General features: G+C 42.9%; 1 protein-coding gene across 2 annotated transcripts in view; it reads right to left on the reverse strand.

Moving 5' to 3' along the window:
• Positions 1 to 15,438, reverse strand: part of plekha7a (pleckstrin homology domain containing, family A member 7a) — an 82,421-nt gene extending 66,983 nt beyond the window's left edge. For both annotated transcript variants that reach the window (XM_066684680.1, XM_066684679.1), the window contains exons 1-3: positions 15,308 to 15,438; positions 15,124 to 15,200; positions 14,975 to 15,032 (exon numbers count right to left, since the gene is read on the reverse strand). In XM_066684680.1, coding sequence (XP_066540777.1) covers positions 14,975 to 15,032; positions 15,124 to 15,200; positions 15,308 to 15,396 — 224 coding nt within the window. In that variant the 5' untranslated portion in view covers positions 15,397 to 15,438. The remainder of the gene's footprint in view (positions 1 to 14,974; positions 15,033 to 15,123; positions 15,201 to 15,307) is intronic.
• Positions 15,439 to 15,824: the final 386 nt, after the last annotated feature.

Genomic DNA, 15,824 nt, shown 5'->3' on the forward strand with positions numbered 1-15,824 from the left:
GGTTTCCTCCCACGACCCAAAAACATGCGACCCTGAACTGAATAAGCAGTTACAGACAATGAATGAATGATTTTTACATTGACCTCCACTGAAAGTTAAGGTTTATTTTATTCTACTGAATAGTTGCTATTTTTTAAATACGCATTTTATATTGGACAGCAATGATATATAAAAACACACTCTGTTTTCCAGCTCACACTTTAAAAACTGACCAGACGGCTTGTCAATTTTAAAAACAGGACGATAAAAAGTGATGATAAACAAGTTTAACTGAGTGGCAAAAATGTCTGCGTTGATTCAGCGGAAAAATCCTCAAACACCTGCTACTAAAATCCAGTTTCCTCAGTGATTTTTTTGTGGGAGGGTCACTGTAAAGTGTTACAAGCTATAAACTAACCCACAGCAAACAGTTCTGCGTGACACTAGGAACAGACGGGCACTCAGAGTTTTATAAATGGAAAAGAAAAAAGGGAATAGGATGTAAAACAAAGACATTTGCGGAATATTAAGTATTTTAAGAACATTATGAATGGGGTATTTCAGTGTTTCAATAGAGATAGAAAACAAAAAAAATATCTCCAGTGTTTTAATTATCGATGGGGTGGGTGGGGGAGGTGGGTGCAGGTTTAAGGTAGACACACTGAGGAGGGGGGCATGTACAAAATGTTGAGAACCCCTGTATTAATGTAGCACATTGTTTATATGGGGCTTACAACTAATACAAATTATTGTACTTTATGATGTTGTATTAATGTTTTTACCTAAGCATGTTGTGCACTGAGATGGCTTGCCCACCCCTGACCAAATGCTATGACCCATGGTTATGACCCTCACGCTGCTAGTTTGAAAAAGATCCTGCAGTCCTTCCCTCACGGTGAGAACTTTCTCGGGTTTCCAGGCCGTGGTACATCTGGGATTTAGATCTCAGTCCTGTTCCTTATTTCCAAGAAAGCATGGCTATTCTCAAACGCTACACTGAACACTCAATAACCAAGTGTAATAACAATTTATAATAATTGGGTGACATAAATATCCTTTCATCTTTTAAGGCAACGCTCAATAAAATCCTCACACATTCTGCCCTCAGTCTTGTTCCTATCAGAGAGATCTCCCCCTGTGCCAGCAGCCTGCAGTCCACCTCCGTTTGGGCCAACAGAGCAGTGCAGAGGAACTGCTGAGTGTGCTATACTGAGGCTGGGGCCTGCATGCTGTAACACGGCACTAAATAAATACAGAAAGAGGGAACCCAAACACCAAGATTTTCAGGACACAGCGCAAATGAAATAAACAATAGTGAAGTATCAATCCGGTTCCAGTGAAAAGGATGTCAAATACCTGTCTGTCCTGAAGGCAGCCTTCTCACCCGGTGGCCACGCAAACTTGCGCCTGACCACAACTATCTCATGACCAGAGTCCTCTTCGGACCGAAAGGCACAGCAGTTCCCCATTTTCACATCCACAGCACCTCTGAACTGTCCCTAGCAGCTCTTCTCCTTCCTCTCACTCATTTTCCCTTTCTCCTGAGCCACCTCCCAGTGCCAGGACAGGGACACATGATCCTCTGACGCTGCGCTCAGATGCCAATGCTAATGTTTGTAGTGCGGGGGGCTGGAGGGGGTGCACAGCCGAGAGGGATGGAGCCGACGCCTTCTGTTGTCCCGCAGCATGACATTAGCCACCAGTTTCATCTGCCTCTCAATCCCTCCTTTGTCTCTCCACCTCCAAACACAGCAGAGTACCTCAGGGTTCCAGCAGAGTGCCCAAGCAGAGATCACCATCAGCACAAAATAACACAAAAAAACGGGAAACTTCACATGTATATAAATGGTCATATACATGCGTGCAAAACAAATTATATCAGTCGTTCAGGTAAAGGAACCCCTGTTGTCTTAGATATAGCCTTTTCTGTTTGTAAAAAATAATAATAATAATAAAAAACCTTTAGATTCATACATTTCTACAAAAAAAAAAAAAGTAAAAAGTTATATTTTAAAGTAAGATTGGACTAAAATGGTCACCGGTGTCTGTTCCTCTGATTCTACTGCGCCATAGGAGACGGATCTGGACCACAGGCAGGTCAAGCTCATGTACTCTGTGTCTACGAAGCCAAGCTGTTGTAGCCCATGCAGAATGAGAACTGGCATTGTCTTGCTGAAATAACCATGTACTTCCCTGTACGTCACTTTGATGGCAGCATATATCTCTCTAAAATCCAAGTATATTTCTAAACATCAGCCAGCAACTTCGCTGTGGGCACTGACGGACCCATCTGAGTTTGACAGTTCTCTAGTGTTTGGCCCAAAGCTGACAACTACGCCCCGTCTTTTCCCCATTTATTCCTTGTATACCATTTATATTTATATGCCTATTGTGGTACAACTAAAAATGGGGGAAGTTAAATACTCCAAAAACTTTCATTCATTTATTATCTGTAACCGCTTATCCAGTTCAGGGTCGCGGTGGGTCCAGACCCTACCTGGAACCATTGGGTGTAAGGCAGGAATACACCCTGGAGGGGGCAATCTACCTACCAACATGTGTTTTTGGACTGTGGGAGGAAACCGGAGCACCCGCAGGAAACCCACGCGGACACAGGGAGAATACACCAACTCCTCACAGACAGTCACCCGGAGCGGGAATCGAACCCACAACCTCCAGGTCCCTGGAGCTGTGTGACTGCGACACCTACCTGCTGCATCACTGTGCCGCCCTACTCCAAAAACTTATTAGAGCCAATAAAACTTACTCTTATTTTGCCAAGTTTTTGGAGTGTGTTACAGGCATCACATTCCATGTCTTTATATTTACAAAAACACAAATCGAGATGGTCAAAGACAGCATTGGAATTCTGTTTTTTGTGCTTGTGTCGTTAAATAAACCATCAGTAGAATTGACACATCGCTGATTCTTGTTCTAACTGCAGTTTATATAACGTCTTTGAGCAAACAGAGCTGTATGTCGGTTGTATGCAAACACAGGGAGTGACAGCTTTGCAGGGTTTGAGAAGGTCATGGAGCGATGTGTTGTCCTCCTTGAAAAACCCAGATAACACACACGGACTGGATGTGTTTGACTGTCTCCCTGTCGTCATCCAACTTTCACCACTAACAGCCTTTCACACACTTTCACAGACTAACAGCAAGAACAAGGAATGAAGAGAAATATTTCTTGGTGTGGGTGTAGAAAATAGAGAGTGGGCTAAGTGTGTGTTAGGGCAAGTCTGTACTGCAGGTGGAGAGGTGAGGATTACTCACTGAGGGACAGAACAAGACTGTCTCCTCTGGAAAAGAGCAAGATTAAATGGATGACATAAAGACAGGAAAGAGAGAGAGAGAGAGAGAATCAGAAAATCCTGTGCTTATATCTTATGTTGATGGAATATTCACAGATGAGTTTTGGTCCCCGTGACCCTGAACTGGATCCGCGGTTACAGACAATGAATGAATGAATGTGTGAATTTTGTGCCATTGTGTGTTTGCTTCTCCTGGTGTGTTCTCCCTGTGTCCGCATGGGTTTTCTCCGGGCGCTCCGGTTTCCTCCCACGGTCCAAAAACACACGTTGGTAGGTGGAATGGCAACTCAAAAGAGTCCATAGGTGTGAGATGGTAAGTGAATGCATGTGATCACCCTGCAAAGGACTAGCGCCCCCTCCAGGATGTGTTCCTGCCTTGCGCCCAGTGATTCCGGGTAGGCTCTGGACCCACCGCGACCCTGAACTGGATAAATGATTACAGACAATGAATGAATGAAAGAATGAATGAATTTCATGAGGGATAATTTTCACCCTGTTCAATGCAGACAACTTCCCCCATGCTGAGGTTGCCTGAATATGATTTCGGAGTCCAGAAAAGGGATTTGATTAATGGCAGCACACCAAAGTTTACCAAAGTCACTGGTGTATTTAAACTGAATGGGTTCATAACGAAAGGGAAAGCTCTGACACACAGAAGCATATTTTTCCTCTTTATTGTGTCATCACACACCATGATAAACCATAACAACCCTACTCTCAATTTGTTTGCCCACAGCATCTGTAAAGTACACAATGCACGCAGATAAGAGCTTAATAAACTCAACCGCCTGCACTAAATCAATCAGAAACCACTGTATATCTGTATGAAAACGTGGAGCCCATCAGAACGGCTCTGATCTGAGGCCCTTCTTACAGTCAGGAAAGAGAGGAACAGAGAGTCTAACATTCCTCCCTCGCTCCCTAAACAGCGGCTGTCAAGTCAAATCCAGCTACTGACGCTGTGCCTGGGAAGAGAAATGAACAGACAATAGGGCCCAGTGGATTTCTCCCACTCACACGACCCGCAGGGCACATATAAATATGCAATCTCGCTCTTAGAACTCAGCTGCAGTTATTAAGCAGACACATTAATATCAAATACGGTGAGGTGCACTGCTTAGAACTGGCCTAGTTTTTGCTTCAAGGAGGAATCCAATTGTTGGATAACGATATATAGGTTTCAATCAGAGGGACGGAGGTTCTTAGTGCAACAGCAGTCACTGTGATAAGAACACAACACGTGTTTCACATTGAATTAGTTATAAAACTGAGCTAGCCATAAAACATGTCACTGGATGTTTGCATTGCATTTATAGCTATAAAGTAGTGATCCACGATGATATCAGAATATTGGTATCAGCAGATCATTTATTGTTTGCATACAGCTGGTTGAACGCTAAAATGGTATGCAATAAATGTTAGTCTAATGTTAATATGTGCATATCGGCATCAGCAGATATGTACGTGCATATTATGGGATATCAGTATCTTCCCAGAATTCCCATATTAGTGCATCCTTATTTGTACATATTTGGGCAGTGCCACAGTCTTCTTTGGACTTGCTTTGACTTTCACCACAGGTCAAGAAACAACAGAGAAGTCATAAAACTGCATATCCCATTTCATAGGGCTGTAATTTCTGAATGATTAACCTGATATAAATGCACACTTCAGCGCACTTTAACCTCAGATTCACTGCTTCACTCTTACAGCAGAGCAGGCATGTGACAGTAAAAAAACACCAGATAACTGCCTATTCTTTTAGCACAGTTTCAAATAATACAATACTATACTGTAAAAAAACAGTAGACATTTTAAAGCTTAATAAATTTGATTCTCAGTTCTGGATTTCAAATAACAACACTGCAGGTCCCTGCTCTATAAAAATGAAAATAAATTAAATTAATTCCTACACTGATGCTCACTCTACATTCACCTTTTCACTTGATTACACGTGATTTCATACTGAATGAGCATCACTAAATTGATGGACTCTGATTGGTTCTGAGGCAGACCTTACTCTACATATGCAACAGAAGTAAGCAATCATTTAATTAACCTCTCAAAAGGGGCTAATTTAGAGACCCAACAGTCAGAAACAGTCATGGACACTGTTGTTAAAGTCATACAAACTCACACCAGCTCTGTGTGTCAGGAGAAGTGTCTGTATACAGTGTGTGTTAAAGCCTAATTCTGGATGGTATTGGATTACAGGATTACTCTTTGCAGTAAGCTGCGTTTACTGGTTTTATTTTATTTGTAGTTGCAAATATAGACATCTTTGTGAGCTCCTTTCCCCCTCTCTGAGTTTGACGGGTGAGGAGTTTTCATCTTTTTGATGAAAGGGAAAAAGTGGGACTTCTCGTCCCTCTGCCATGTTGTGGCTGTATGCAATGTGTTTGTTTACCTGCCTCTATAATTAGCTCAGAAGGGAGAATGTGTCACATGACAGGACCATGGAAGCGTGGTGGGAATCTGAGAAATAAGAGCTGATCTACATTTTAAACTAGTCTCAAGCAAAGAAACTGCAGCATGTTGGACTAAACTGCAGTCACGGCATTTTACAAACGCCCTTTTTGGATGTGTTAATGACAAAGCCACCAAGATTAGATTTGTATTTTATAAATATAAACACATGTATAATCTGTCACCTGAAACAGACTCCAAAAACGTTGGGACAGTGGCGAGCTTCCAGTGTTACACCACCTCTCTTTTTAACAACACTGTTTAAGGCTCCCTTGGTAAAAGACTTCAGCTGCACAACATTCAGTGGTCACCGCTGTCTGTTTCTCCTCTTTAAGTTGCACCACAGTGGGGCAGATCGGGACTGCAGGACAGTTTGGTCAAGCAAAGCCACGCTGTTGCTTGGCATTGACTACATCCTTCACGGTAGGATGACTGTTTCACATGCAGTGCTGTCTGAGGGCTAGAGGGTCACGCTCATACAGCAGTGCTTTCCGGCTTTATTCTTAAGAGAATCTTTTCACAGCATATTATACCGTAAACAGTGAAAGACTTAAATCCTTTACAATCGTGTGCTGAGAAGTTACTTTTTTTTCTAATTGTCTGACAATTCACTCACAGAGTTTGGCCCACAGCGGTGAGTCATGCTCCCTTTTTCTTCACCTGTCACCAAGTCACCTGCTTAAAGGGAATGTCTCAAAATGGTGACACATGGTGGCACACTTAGTATTTCCTGCATGTTTTGTTTAGCTGTTGATGTTGGGAAAAAAACAGGGCAAATCTCCATAACAAATGTAAAAGAAGCAGGGGAGAGATGAAAGGACATAAAAGAGAAAGTCTGGGAATACATCAATGCCATGGAGTTTCTAGACACCCCCCCCCCCCCCAACACACACACACACACACACACACACACACACACACACACACAGAGTACAGAAGGCAAGGTGGTATGATGTTTTAAAAAAAAAAACATGCACTACACTTTGTGAGAAGGTTCAGAAATAAATAAATAAATAAAAAATCCAGTTTGAGTGTGTTTCAACATTCAATTCTATATTTGTTTGCATTTATATTTTAAGTAAATTAAATTTATTGCAAATATTTTCTGGTGCTTCTGACTGTCAAAAGTTTAAGAGAATTAACACATACAGATTCCTGTTTTTATGGCACTAGAAAAAATATCCCTTACTATATACTTTTTCTGGAAAGGGGATTTGTGCTTCAGTGATTAATTACTAACACAGGCACCCTGAGGTACACTGAGGTACACTGAGGCACCCTGAGGTACAGCGGCCTGCACACATTTGGAATCCACTACGGTAACACACAAATTGTCACTAAATTGTTGGTAATGACCTGATAAGACGCACCATGTCTAATGTCAGATGTGCAGGACGCTGGGCCTCCAGCAGCACCGAAGAACTAATATATATTAACAATACCATCCATATTCAATATCACAATATAGCTACTGAACTTCTGAAAACACACATCTATTGTACGCACACTGAGAATTGGGAAACTAGACTTAGGCTACAGGTACAAGGCATAGATTCAAAGTCTAGTCCGGCAAGTGACAAGGAAACTATACATATATTGATACAACTTCTCCATCTGTTCAAAACTCACTTTTCACCATGCTTACAAATCTGCTAACTTCAAGAAAGATATGCTTGAAGCTTATGAATGTCCTGGTCATCAAAAGCTCTATTTATCACATCATACACACAGAAAAAAACTTGTTAAATATTTAAATCACTGGGATACATTTATTCATTCATTCATTATCTGTAACCGCTTATCCAGTTCAGGGTCCCGGTGGGTCCAGAGCCTACCTGGAATCACTGGGCGCAAGGCGGGAATACAGCCTGGAGGGGGCGCCAGTCCTTCACAGGGCAACACAGACACACACACACACACACTTTCACTCACTCACACCTACAGACACTTTTGAGTTGCCAATCCACCTACCACCGTGTGTTTTTGGACTGTGCGTCAGAAACCGGAGAAAACCCACGCGGACACAGGGAGAACACACCACACTCCTCACAGACAGTCACCCGGAGGAAACCCACGCAGACACAGGGAGAACACACCACACTCCTCACAGACAGTCACCCGGAGGAAACCCACGCAGACACAGGGAGAACACACCACACTCCTCACAGACCGTCACCTGGAGGAAACCCACACAGATACAGGTAGAACACACCACACTCCTCACAGACAGTCACCGGGAGGAAACCCACGCAGACACAGAGAGAACACACCACACTCCTCACAGACAGTCACCCGGAGGAAACCCACGCAGACACAGGGAGAATACACCACACTCCTCACAGACAGTCACACGGAGGAAACCCACGCAGACACAGGGAGAACACACCACACTCCTCACAGACCGTCACCTGGAGGAAACCCACACAGATACAGGTAGAACACCCCACACTCCTCACAGACAGTCACCCGGAGGAAACCCACGCAGACACAGAGAGAACACACCACACTCCTCACAGACAGTCACCCGGAGGAAACCCACGCAGACACAGGGAGAATACACCACACTCCTCACAGACAGTCACCCGAAGGAAACCCACGCAGACACAGGGAGAACACACCACACTCCTCACAGACAGTCACCCGGAGGAAACCCACGCAGACACAGGGAGAACACAACACACTCCTCACAGACAGTCACCCGGAGGAAACCCACACAGACACAGGGAGAACACCTCACAGACAGTCACCCGGAGGAAACCCACGCAGACACAGGGAGAACACACCACACTCCTCACAGACAGTCTCCCGGAGGAAACCCACGCAGACACGGGGAGAACACACCACACTCCTCACAGACAGTCACCCGGAGCGGGGAATCGAACCCACAACCTCCTGGTCCCTGGAGCTTTGTGACTGCGACACTACCTGCTGCACCACCGTGCCACCCTTGAATGATACATGTCAGTATTAATCCACAAGTCACTTTTAGATTGGGATTAGAGTGTTGTATTATAATGGTGTATCAGCAGCCGCTTTTTTTTTTTAATGTTGAAGTTCAGTGTTCAGGCTATGGACATCAAATAGCAGTTTCTAAGCAACAATAGCAAGACTGAGCTTTAGTGAGGAAAATATTGATTGGGCTCCTAAGTCTGTGCTAAAGACTTTTGTCTACAGATGGACAGATGGAATGCGTTATGAGGCTAATGTGAGTTTGGATGTTTTTATTAAAGGGTCCTCTTTTCCACAATGGAACACAGTGAAACATTTGTGACCTGCTTTAGTCAAATCCCCACAAGCTCCACCGCAGTGTTCACACCCTGTCTAAACAGCACTGTTCAGAACTACCACTTTCAGCACCTGTTGCTTTAAATGAGCCATTCGCCGTTCACCCCGAACCGAGTGCACAGCAGTGAGGAGCGAGGAGCAGAAGCTCTGTATTTTAGCCATTTACGCTCAGTTCTCTCTCTTCTCTGTTCTTACACAGTGCTCTTATTTCTCTGCACTCATTGTGTCTGTTTTGTTACATTTAAACTCATCTTTGTGGTCTCACATCAACATGGGCCCAGTGCTGTGATTGGACAGACTCAGACAAGGGGGCGGGGCAATTCAAAAGTCTCTGCACTTGTTGTGCAGAATCAGATTGGCTCGTTCAATCTTGAAGGGATGATCTTGTCCCCCAGTGTGCGAGTTGGTGGGCTCCTGATCAACATGTTCATATACACAAGCACGGAACATAGGATTTCTTCTTAATATTTTGTTCAACATCTTGAGCACAGCACTGTAGTAAATATAAACCTACTTTTAAAGGCATGTGAAGTCATCCATTTAATTTGTTGCTAGCAATTTTACTTTTGAATGCTATATATTTCAAACATTCGACCATTCAGTAGAGTCTAAAGCTGATCTAAAATACAGACAGAAAGAGTGGATCTAAAGAGTGAGTCAGACAGAAAAACTCAGAACCTCAAGAGAAAAATAGAGACGCCCACCAGCTTCCCACTGGAGTCTGGCGAGTGAAAATCCATAAAGAGAAAAGGAAGCTGAATGCACCACATAAAGCTCCCACAGTCTCAGGTAGACCTGTGTGTCTGTGTGTGTGTGTGTGTGTGTGTGTGTGTGTCTGTGTGTGTGTGTGTGTGGGCTTGTACTGCTAACCCTGCGTATCCCAGATGGATGCAACAGCAAATTAGGTAGAAACTGAAGAGATCATTCCAGAATTTCACATCACTAGGTCGTCATGGCACAGCGATAAAGGCACATCTTACACTCAAATTACCTTAATATTAATGGGTGTTAAAGGGGCTTCTATGCGCAAAGGTGTTCACAGGTGTGTGTGAGTGACTGAGTGAACATATAAAACTGTCTAAAAGTGTGTGTGTGTGTGTGTGTGAGTGAGTGAGTTTGGATTTTTGCCTTCTACTCATTGATTCCTGGTAGGCCCTGAACCCACAACAACCCTGAACAGGATGAACGAATTAATAGTGTACAATAATCTGTTCATAACAATCATAATAATAATTTTGCATTTTGGACATTAAATGTCATCATAACTTTTCTGTAAATGCTTTAAAGCACTTTATCTGTAACTTTGTAATAAGCCCTAATGACCTCAGACACTGGACCCAGCACTTTTCCCAGGAACACCTTTCAAAACTTTGAACATGTACATATTACAACCACTTTAGGCATGTACTTAGGTTTCAGACTGTACTGAAAACAGTGATTCTAATGTTTTGAACGTTATTGTTCGTAACGCTGCCAAATCTCCAGAAAGAGATCGCTGATACAAATCCCCAGCTCCGAAAACTATTCACCTTTGAAGCCAATTCTAGTGAATTATTTACAAAACCCACAGAATTACTTCTCTGCTCCACTTCCTTATTGTTAGATGCCTCAGAGTGAAGAATGTCAGTTATTCTGGATTATGAAGATCATAATAATAGAGCGCAAATAAACCAATTGCGAAATGAGGGGAGAAACATAACAGATAAATATGACACTAAATCTATTTTAGAAATACTACAGTTCCTAAACTATGTTGAGCCTGGCGAAGGCAAGGTCCAATGGCGGGGTGAACAAGGTCCAATGACTCTTAAACGCTAACATTGTTGTTTCTACATTCCACACTAAAAGGTAAACATCAATGTCATCTACAGGGTGAATTTCTATATTTCTGCCAATGCCTCTGTTCTTTGGATCAAGTTTAACGAATCCCAGATATTTCAAACCCTACACAAACACCACTCTTTTAGATGACAGCACACAAAGGAAAAGTCATGCCCCGTCATTTGCATCTGTAGTATTACACGCTACCTGCTTCAACTGGTTTCACAACATCAGAAGTCAACACCTTCTGCTTCATTCAAATTAAAACACACGCCGTTCACCACCGCCATGGTTACCGTCAACACCTGATTTATATTTATCTGGAGAAGGTGTTGTACCTTATAAAATTGTTTCATGCCCTTCAATAATGTCAGTAACACATTATAAACAAATATTAAATATTAAAGTAGATATGATTTTTAAAAAATCCTTGATTGGTGGATGTCTACATTAACTTGAGTATCTGTTGTTCCCACCAACTCACACACTGTGAAACAAGATCACCCAGTCAGTTTTGTGTGTGCTGTCTATGTCGGAAACATGGAATAAAATGAGTCGTTCTGATTCTGCTCCGCTTCTGACGTTGTGTTGAGATTTTAGAACTGCCCTATGGAGTCAAAAATGGGTCAAAAAGATTTTGAGTTTGTAAAACAATACTCACAAATGTAACAGACTTTGTAACTGCGTTTGAGCGACTACAGACACGTAAAACAAAAATGCACAAATGTATTGGACTGCACAAATTTAAAACAACAACAATAACAATAATAATTTAAATTCACAAATATGAAAAAAGATTTGCATTTGTAAATCAAATGTCATGAATGTGTGAATCAGTACCTCTCAATGCTTTAAATGTGCAAGAGCATATGTGACAGTGGGAGTTTTTGAATGAGGTGGAAAATATCCACACATTCTCCTTCTCTGCTGCGTGTGCGAATCTCTTTTTGCAGTTGCGGATTTAAGACCCTGTTTTGACGGCCAATTGATGGACCAATAGGAAAGCTTTAGCTGGACCAATCAGATCGTGAGGTTTGTTTAACCAATCGGAATCATTGAATCATTGATTTGTTTCTGTCAGCCATAGCGCTTTTCCACCAAATGAACTCTGGTTCTTGAACCGGTTCCGTTCCTGATTCTTGGGGCCTTGGTTCTTTCCGGTGAACGTGTACGTGTCTGTAGTTGCTCAAACGCAGTTACAAAGTCTGTTACATTTATGAGTATTTTACAAACTCAATCTTTTTGACCCTTTTTTGACCTCATACTGCCCCTCCCCCTCATCTGAATCTGTCCAATCACAGCGCTGAAGCCATGTTTATTTGAGAGAACAAAAGCGAGTATAAACACAGCAAAATGGATCAACAAGCATAGAAAAACAAGAGCACTGAGTAAAAAAACAGAGAAAAACGAGAAGTAAAAGTGCTGTGCACTCAGGGTCGGGGTGAACTTCGAGCCGCTCATTGTCATTTAAAGGAACAGGTGCTGAAAGCAGACAATCTGAACAGGGCTGTTTAGACAAGGGGAGAATGCTGCTGTGGTCACAGATGGTTTATTGTGTATTGTGTACCCTTTGGAAGCTAAATGACTGAGGCTGAGCATAGCAGTTGGTACAGCCCAGTGGAAATCTCAGCAGCCCTCCACAAGACAGACCAGGGTTCTATCCTCAGCTTGGGTAGGTACAGGCTGCTCCATCCTTAAGATTTCTTGGGCAAGCCTGATGAAAGCATTAAAAGACATCTGCAGCTCAGTGCCTCGACCTGACACTGGCAGGAGTTAAGACCCAAAGCATCAGACAGACTTCACTGCCAGGTTTATCCCTCAGTTTCCCTCATTAGTCCCAGGGCTTTGAGTCCGCTCTGTAGCTCAGAGAAGCCCTGCAGAGAGGCTCAGACCCATCTGTGACCCACCATGTGCCACAGAGAAGACAGTATTAAACAGGCAGGTGTACATGAGCATACATTAACAATCCCAACAAGGCTAACTGATAAGAGCAGGGACTGGTTTAGCCAAAATATATATGCTCTATTCACTGATGAACCTTCTTTTTTTGCATTATTAAAGGCGCAGTTGCCAATTTCAGAGTGCCTGTGTTATTGTATTTCATCTATGTAGTCACCCAAATGTTTCACATCCCAAATCCTGATTAGTGCAGGAGTCAATGAAATGTCAATGGAATCACTTATGGTGCTTTCCCACTGCAAGGTAACTACTCTACACAGCTCTACTCGCCTTTTATTCCCTGGTTCTTTTTCAACTACCACAGGTCGCATTGCATAAAATGTATCCAGTCTTGTCTCAAAATCCCATGGAAACAGCGGGCTTTAGAAACAACAACAAAGGTTGATACGACATAAAAAGTATACTACAAAAAAGTGAAGTTAGCTATTGCTTCACACCAGCAGAGACTCTACCTGCCTCTGCTCAGTGCATGTTCATTAATGCATCCTCTACTTCAGCCTCCAACAAAAAGTCAAGGTTACTGAACAGGATTATTAATATTATCAACAATACTATATGCACTTCTACTATTCCACAAAGCCTCGTTTTTATATCAAACAGTGAAGATGACTAATGCCAACGAACATGCAGCAGTGGGTTATTCACTCACCACCTAAACACTGTATGAATTTCTAAACAAGGCCCTCTTTTCTCTTCACACCTGATGTTCATTCACATTTTGGTGAATGTACACAGCAAAAACAGAAAAGAAAAAAAAATTGCTCCATCCCCGAGCACCAAAGCAAATTAATTTCTACTCCAACTTCCAAAGAAAGAGATATAAGAGATATTCCTGCTGGAATCAAACAGAGCAAAGCTACAGTGGAAACCAAAATGTGGATATGACGTCATATTTGTCTAATTTTACCAGTGATCTCCAACATGTTTGAAGTTGCTATGGTTTTAAAGCCACTGTCCACACGTTAGCGACTGAGCACACACCATGTTATAATCAATATATAAGCAGTATATTATATATTTATACAGATTCACAAGACACCCTTATATTTCTTTGATATGTTACTAAAACTTGCCCTTAATCCAATATGGCGGCTTTCAAGATGGCAGCCATGTTCCAGATATGGCCTCCTTACACAATAATTCCTGGGGTATTCAGATAAAACGTTGTCCTGTGACTTTTGACTCACCATGTGCACACACCCACATATTATTACTAAACTGTGATTGTAATTAAAAGCTCTGAAAGTCCCTCTCTGCTGCTTCTGAGCTGAGAATGCGGGTCAGACTATTGACAGTGTCATACTATGCCCATGAAAAAACAGCGGTGTCAGTAGAGCAGCAACAGTGCTGGTGAAAAGTTAGCTAACTCTGACTGGTTCTGTGGCAGACATGATAGTATGTATGTCACACGTAGCCTCGCCCACTAAAACTGAACAGAAATCTGACATGATCGACCAAATGACAGCACAACTAAAATGGCCTACTGCAGTTTCCTTTATAAACTATAGAAACAGAGCCACAATATGTGAATTAACAATAGTTACATTATACATAACACACTGTATATACATATGGTCTAGGGAAGGTACTTTGACTTGGTATGTAATTTCAGTGTTGTAGTTCACCCACATCCCAAATCCCACGGCACTAGACTGGTGCATTAACCCAGCAGGTGAACCACAACAACAAATAAATCCCCTGCACGCTGGATGAGTTTCTCCAGCTTTTTTTGGTTTTATTTATTTATTTATTTTTAAACAATTCTTTTTAATAACATTCTTGTTAATACAATTTAGACCCTGAAATAAAACCACCTATCACACTTTTAATCACAGACATCTCCCACCAGTCGAATACAGGTTAAGTCTCTAAAGCCTAGTAAGGATGAGCTGAGCCAGAATTAGCCCACCAAACTCGAGTTAATAACAGTGTGTGTGTGTGTGTGTGTGTGTACTGGAGGGGCTGTTCACAGACATCTCTTTGACAGCTTTAACGCAGCACAAGTTTATTTAAGAAATGCTCTAACCCGAACTCCCCGTTCCACCTTAAACGCTACGGCGGTTGACTCTACACAAGGGCGCACTGTAAGCGAACCGCAGTGCCGCTTAAGGTGGAACGGAGAGTTGGAGAGAGAGCTGGTAGTTTACTCACTCTAGGAAGAAGCTGGCGCCCTCTTTAGTGAAGCCTTCCTCCCAGCCCCGCGGCAGGTCTGAGTGAGAAAACAGAGAGAAAAACGCTTTAAATATGAACGATATAAACAACAACCGCACTATAAAACTTCCCGGGCTCCTCTGCCCTACCTGAGCGGATCATGTGTCCGGAGTTGACCGGTTCTCCGCTCCGCGGATGGAGCCAGGTGGTGCTGCGCGCCTCATCACTACCGGAGAAACAAACCACCTGTTAACGGAGGCGAGAGGAGATACACACACTCTCTCACACACACTGTCTCTCTCTCTCACACACACACACACACAAAGCACTCACTCTATGAAGAACACTCTGCCGTCTGGACACACGCCGTAGGACCAGTGCTCGGGCAGAGTGTCCTGCCGCAGCGGCACCTCTGCCGCCATGGTACCGCGAGAACGCGCTCCACAGCTTCACTCATTCACCACCGCCGCTCCCGAGACCAGACTCTTAAAGGGGAGGGACTCTGCCGCGGTTCAGCCGACAGAAAAAAGCCAAGCCTGCGTCCATTTTCCTGTCCGTGTTTGTGTGTGTGTGTGTGTGTACGGCAGGTGTGCTTTCATATCAATATGCATCACTGAATAAATAATATTGAATAAACTTCATGTAGAGCAGGGTTTCCCAAACGTTTTCCTGCAGTGCCCCCGCTTTTAGAATGAAGCGTTATGGAATTATACACTGACAGTTCAAGGATAGCTTTTTGTGTGATTAAAGTGTTCCTTGTGTGAAGGGGTTATTCAGATCAGTTCTATATAGAATTTAAAAACCTGGAACTCAAATGTTTGGCAGGCCCATCATTAATGATAGTCTCGCT

Source organism: Hoplias malabaricus, chromosome 11 (genome assembly GCF_029633855.1).
Source record: "Hoplias malabaricus isolate fHopMal1 chromosome 11, fHopMal1.hap1, whole genome shotgun sequence".
Classification (NCBI taxonomy): domain Eukaryota; kingdom Metazoa; phylum Chordata; class Actinopteri; order Characiformes; family Erythrinidae; genus Hoplias; species Hoplias malabaricus.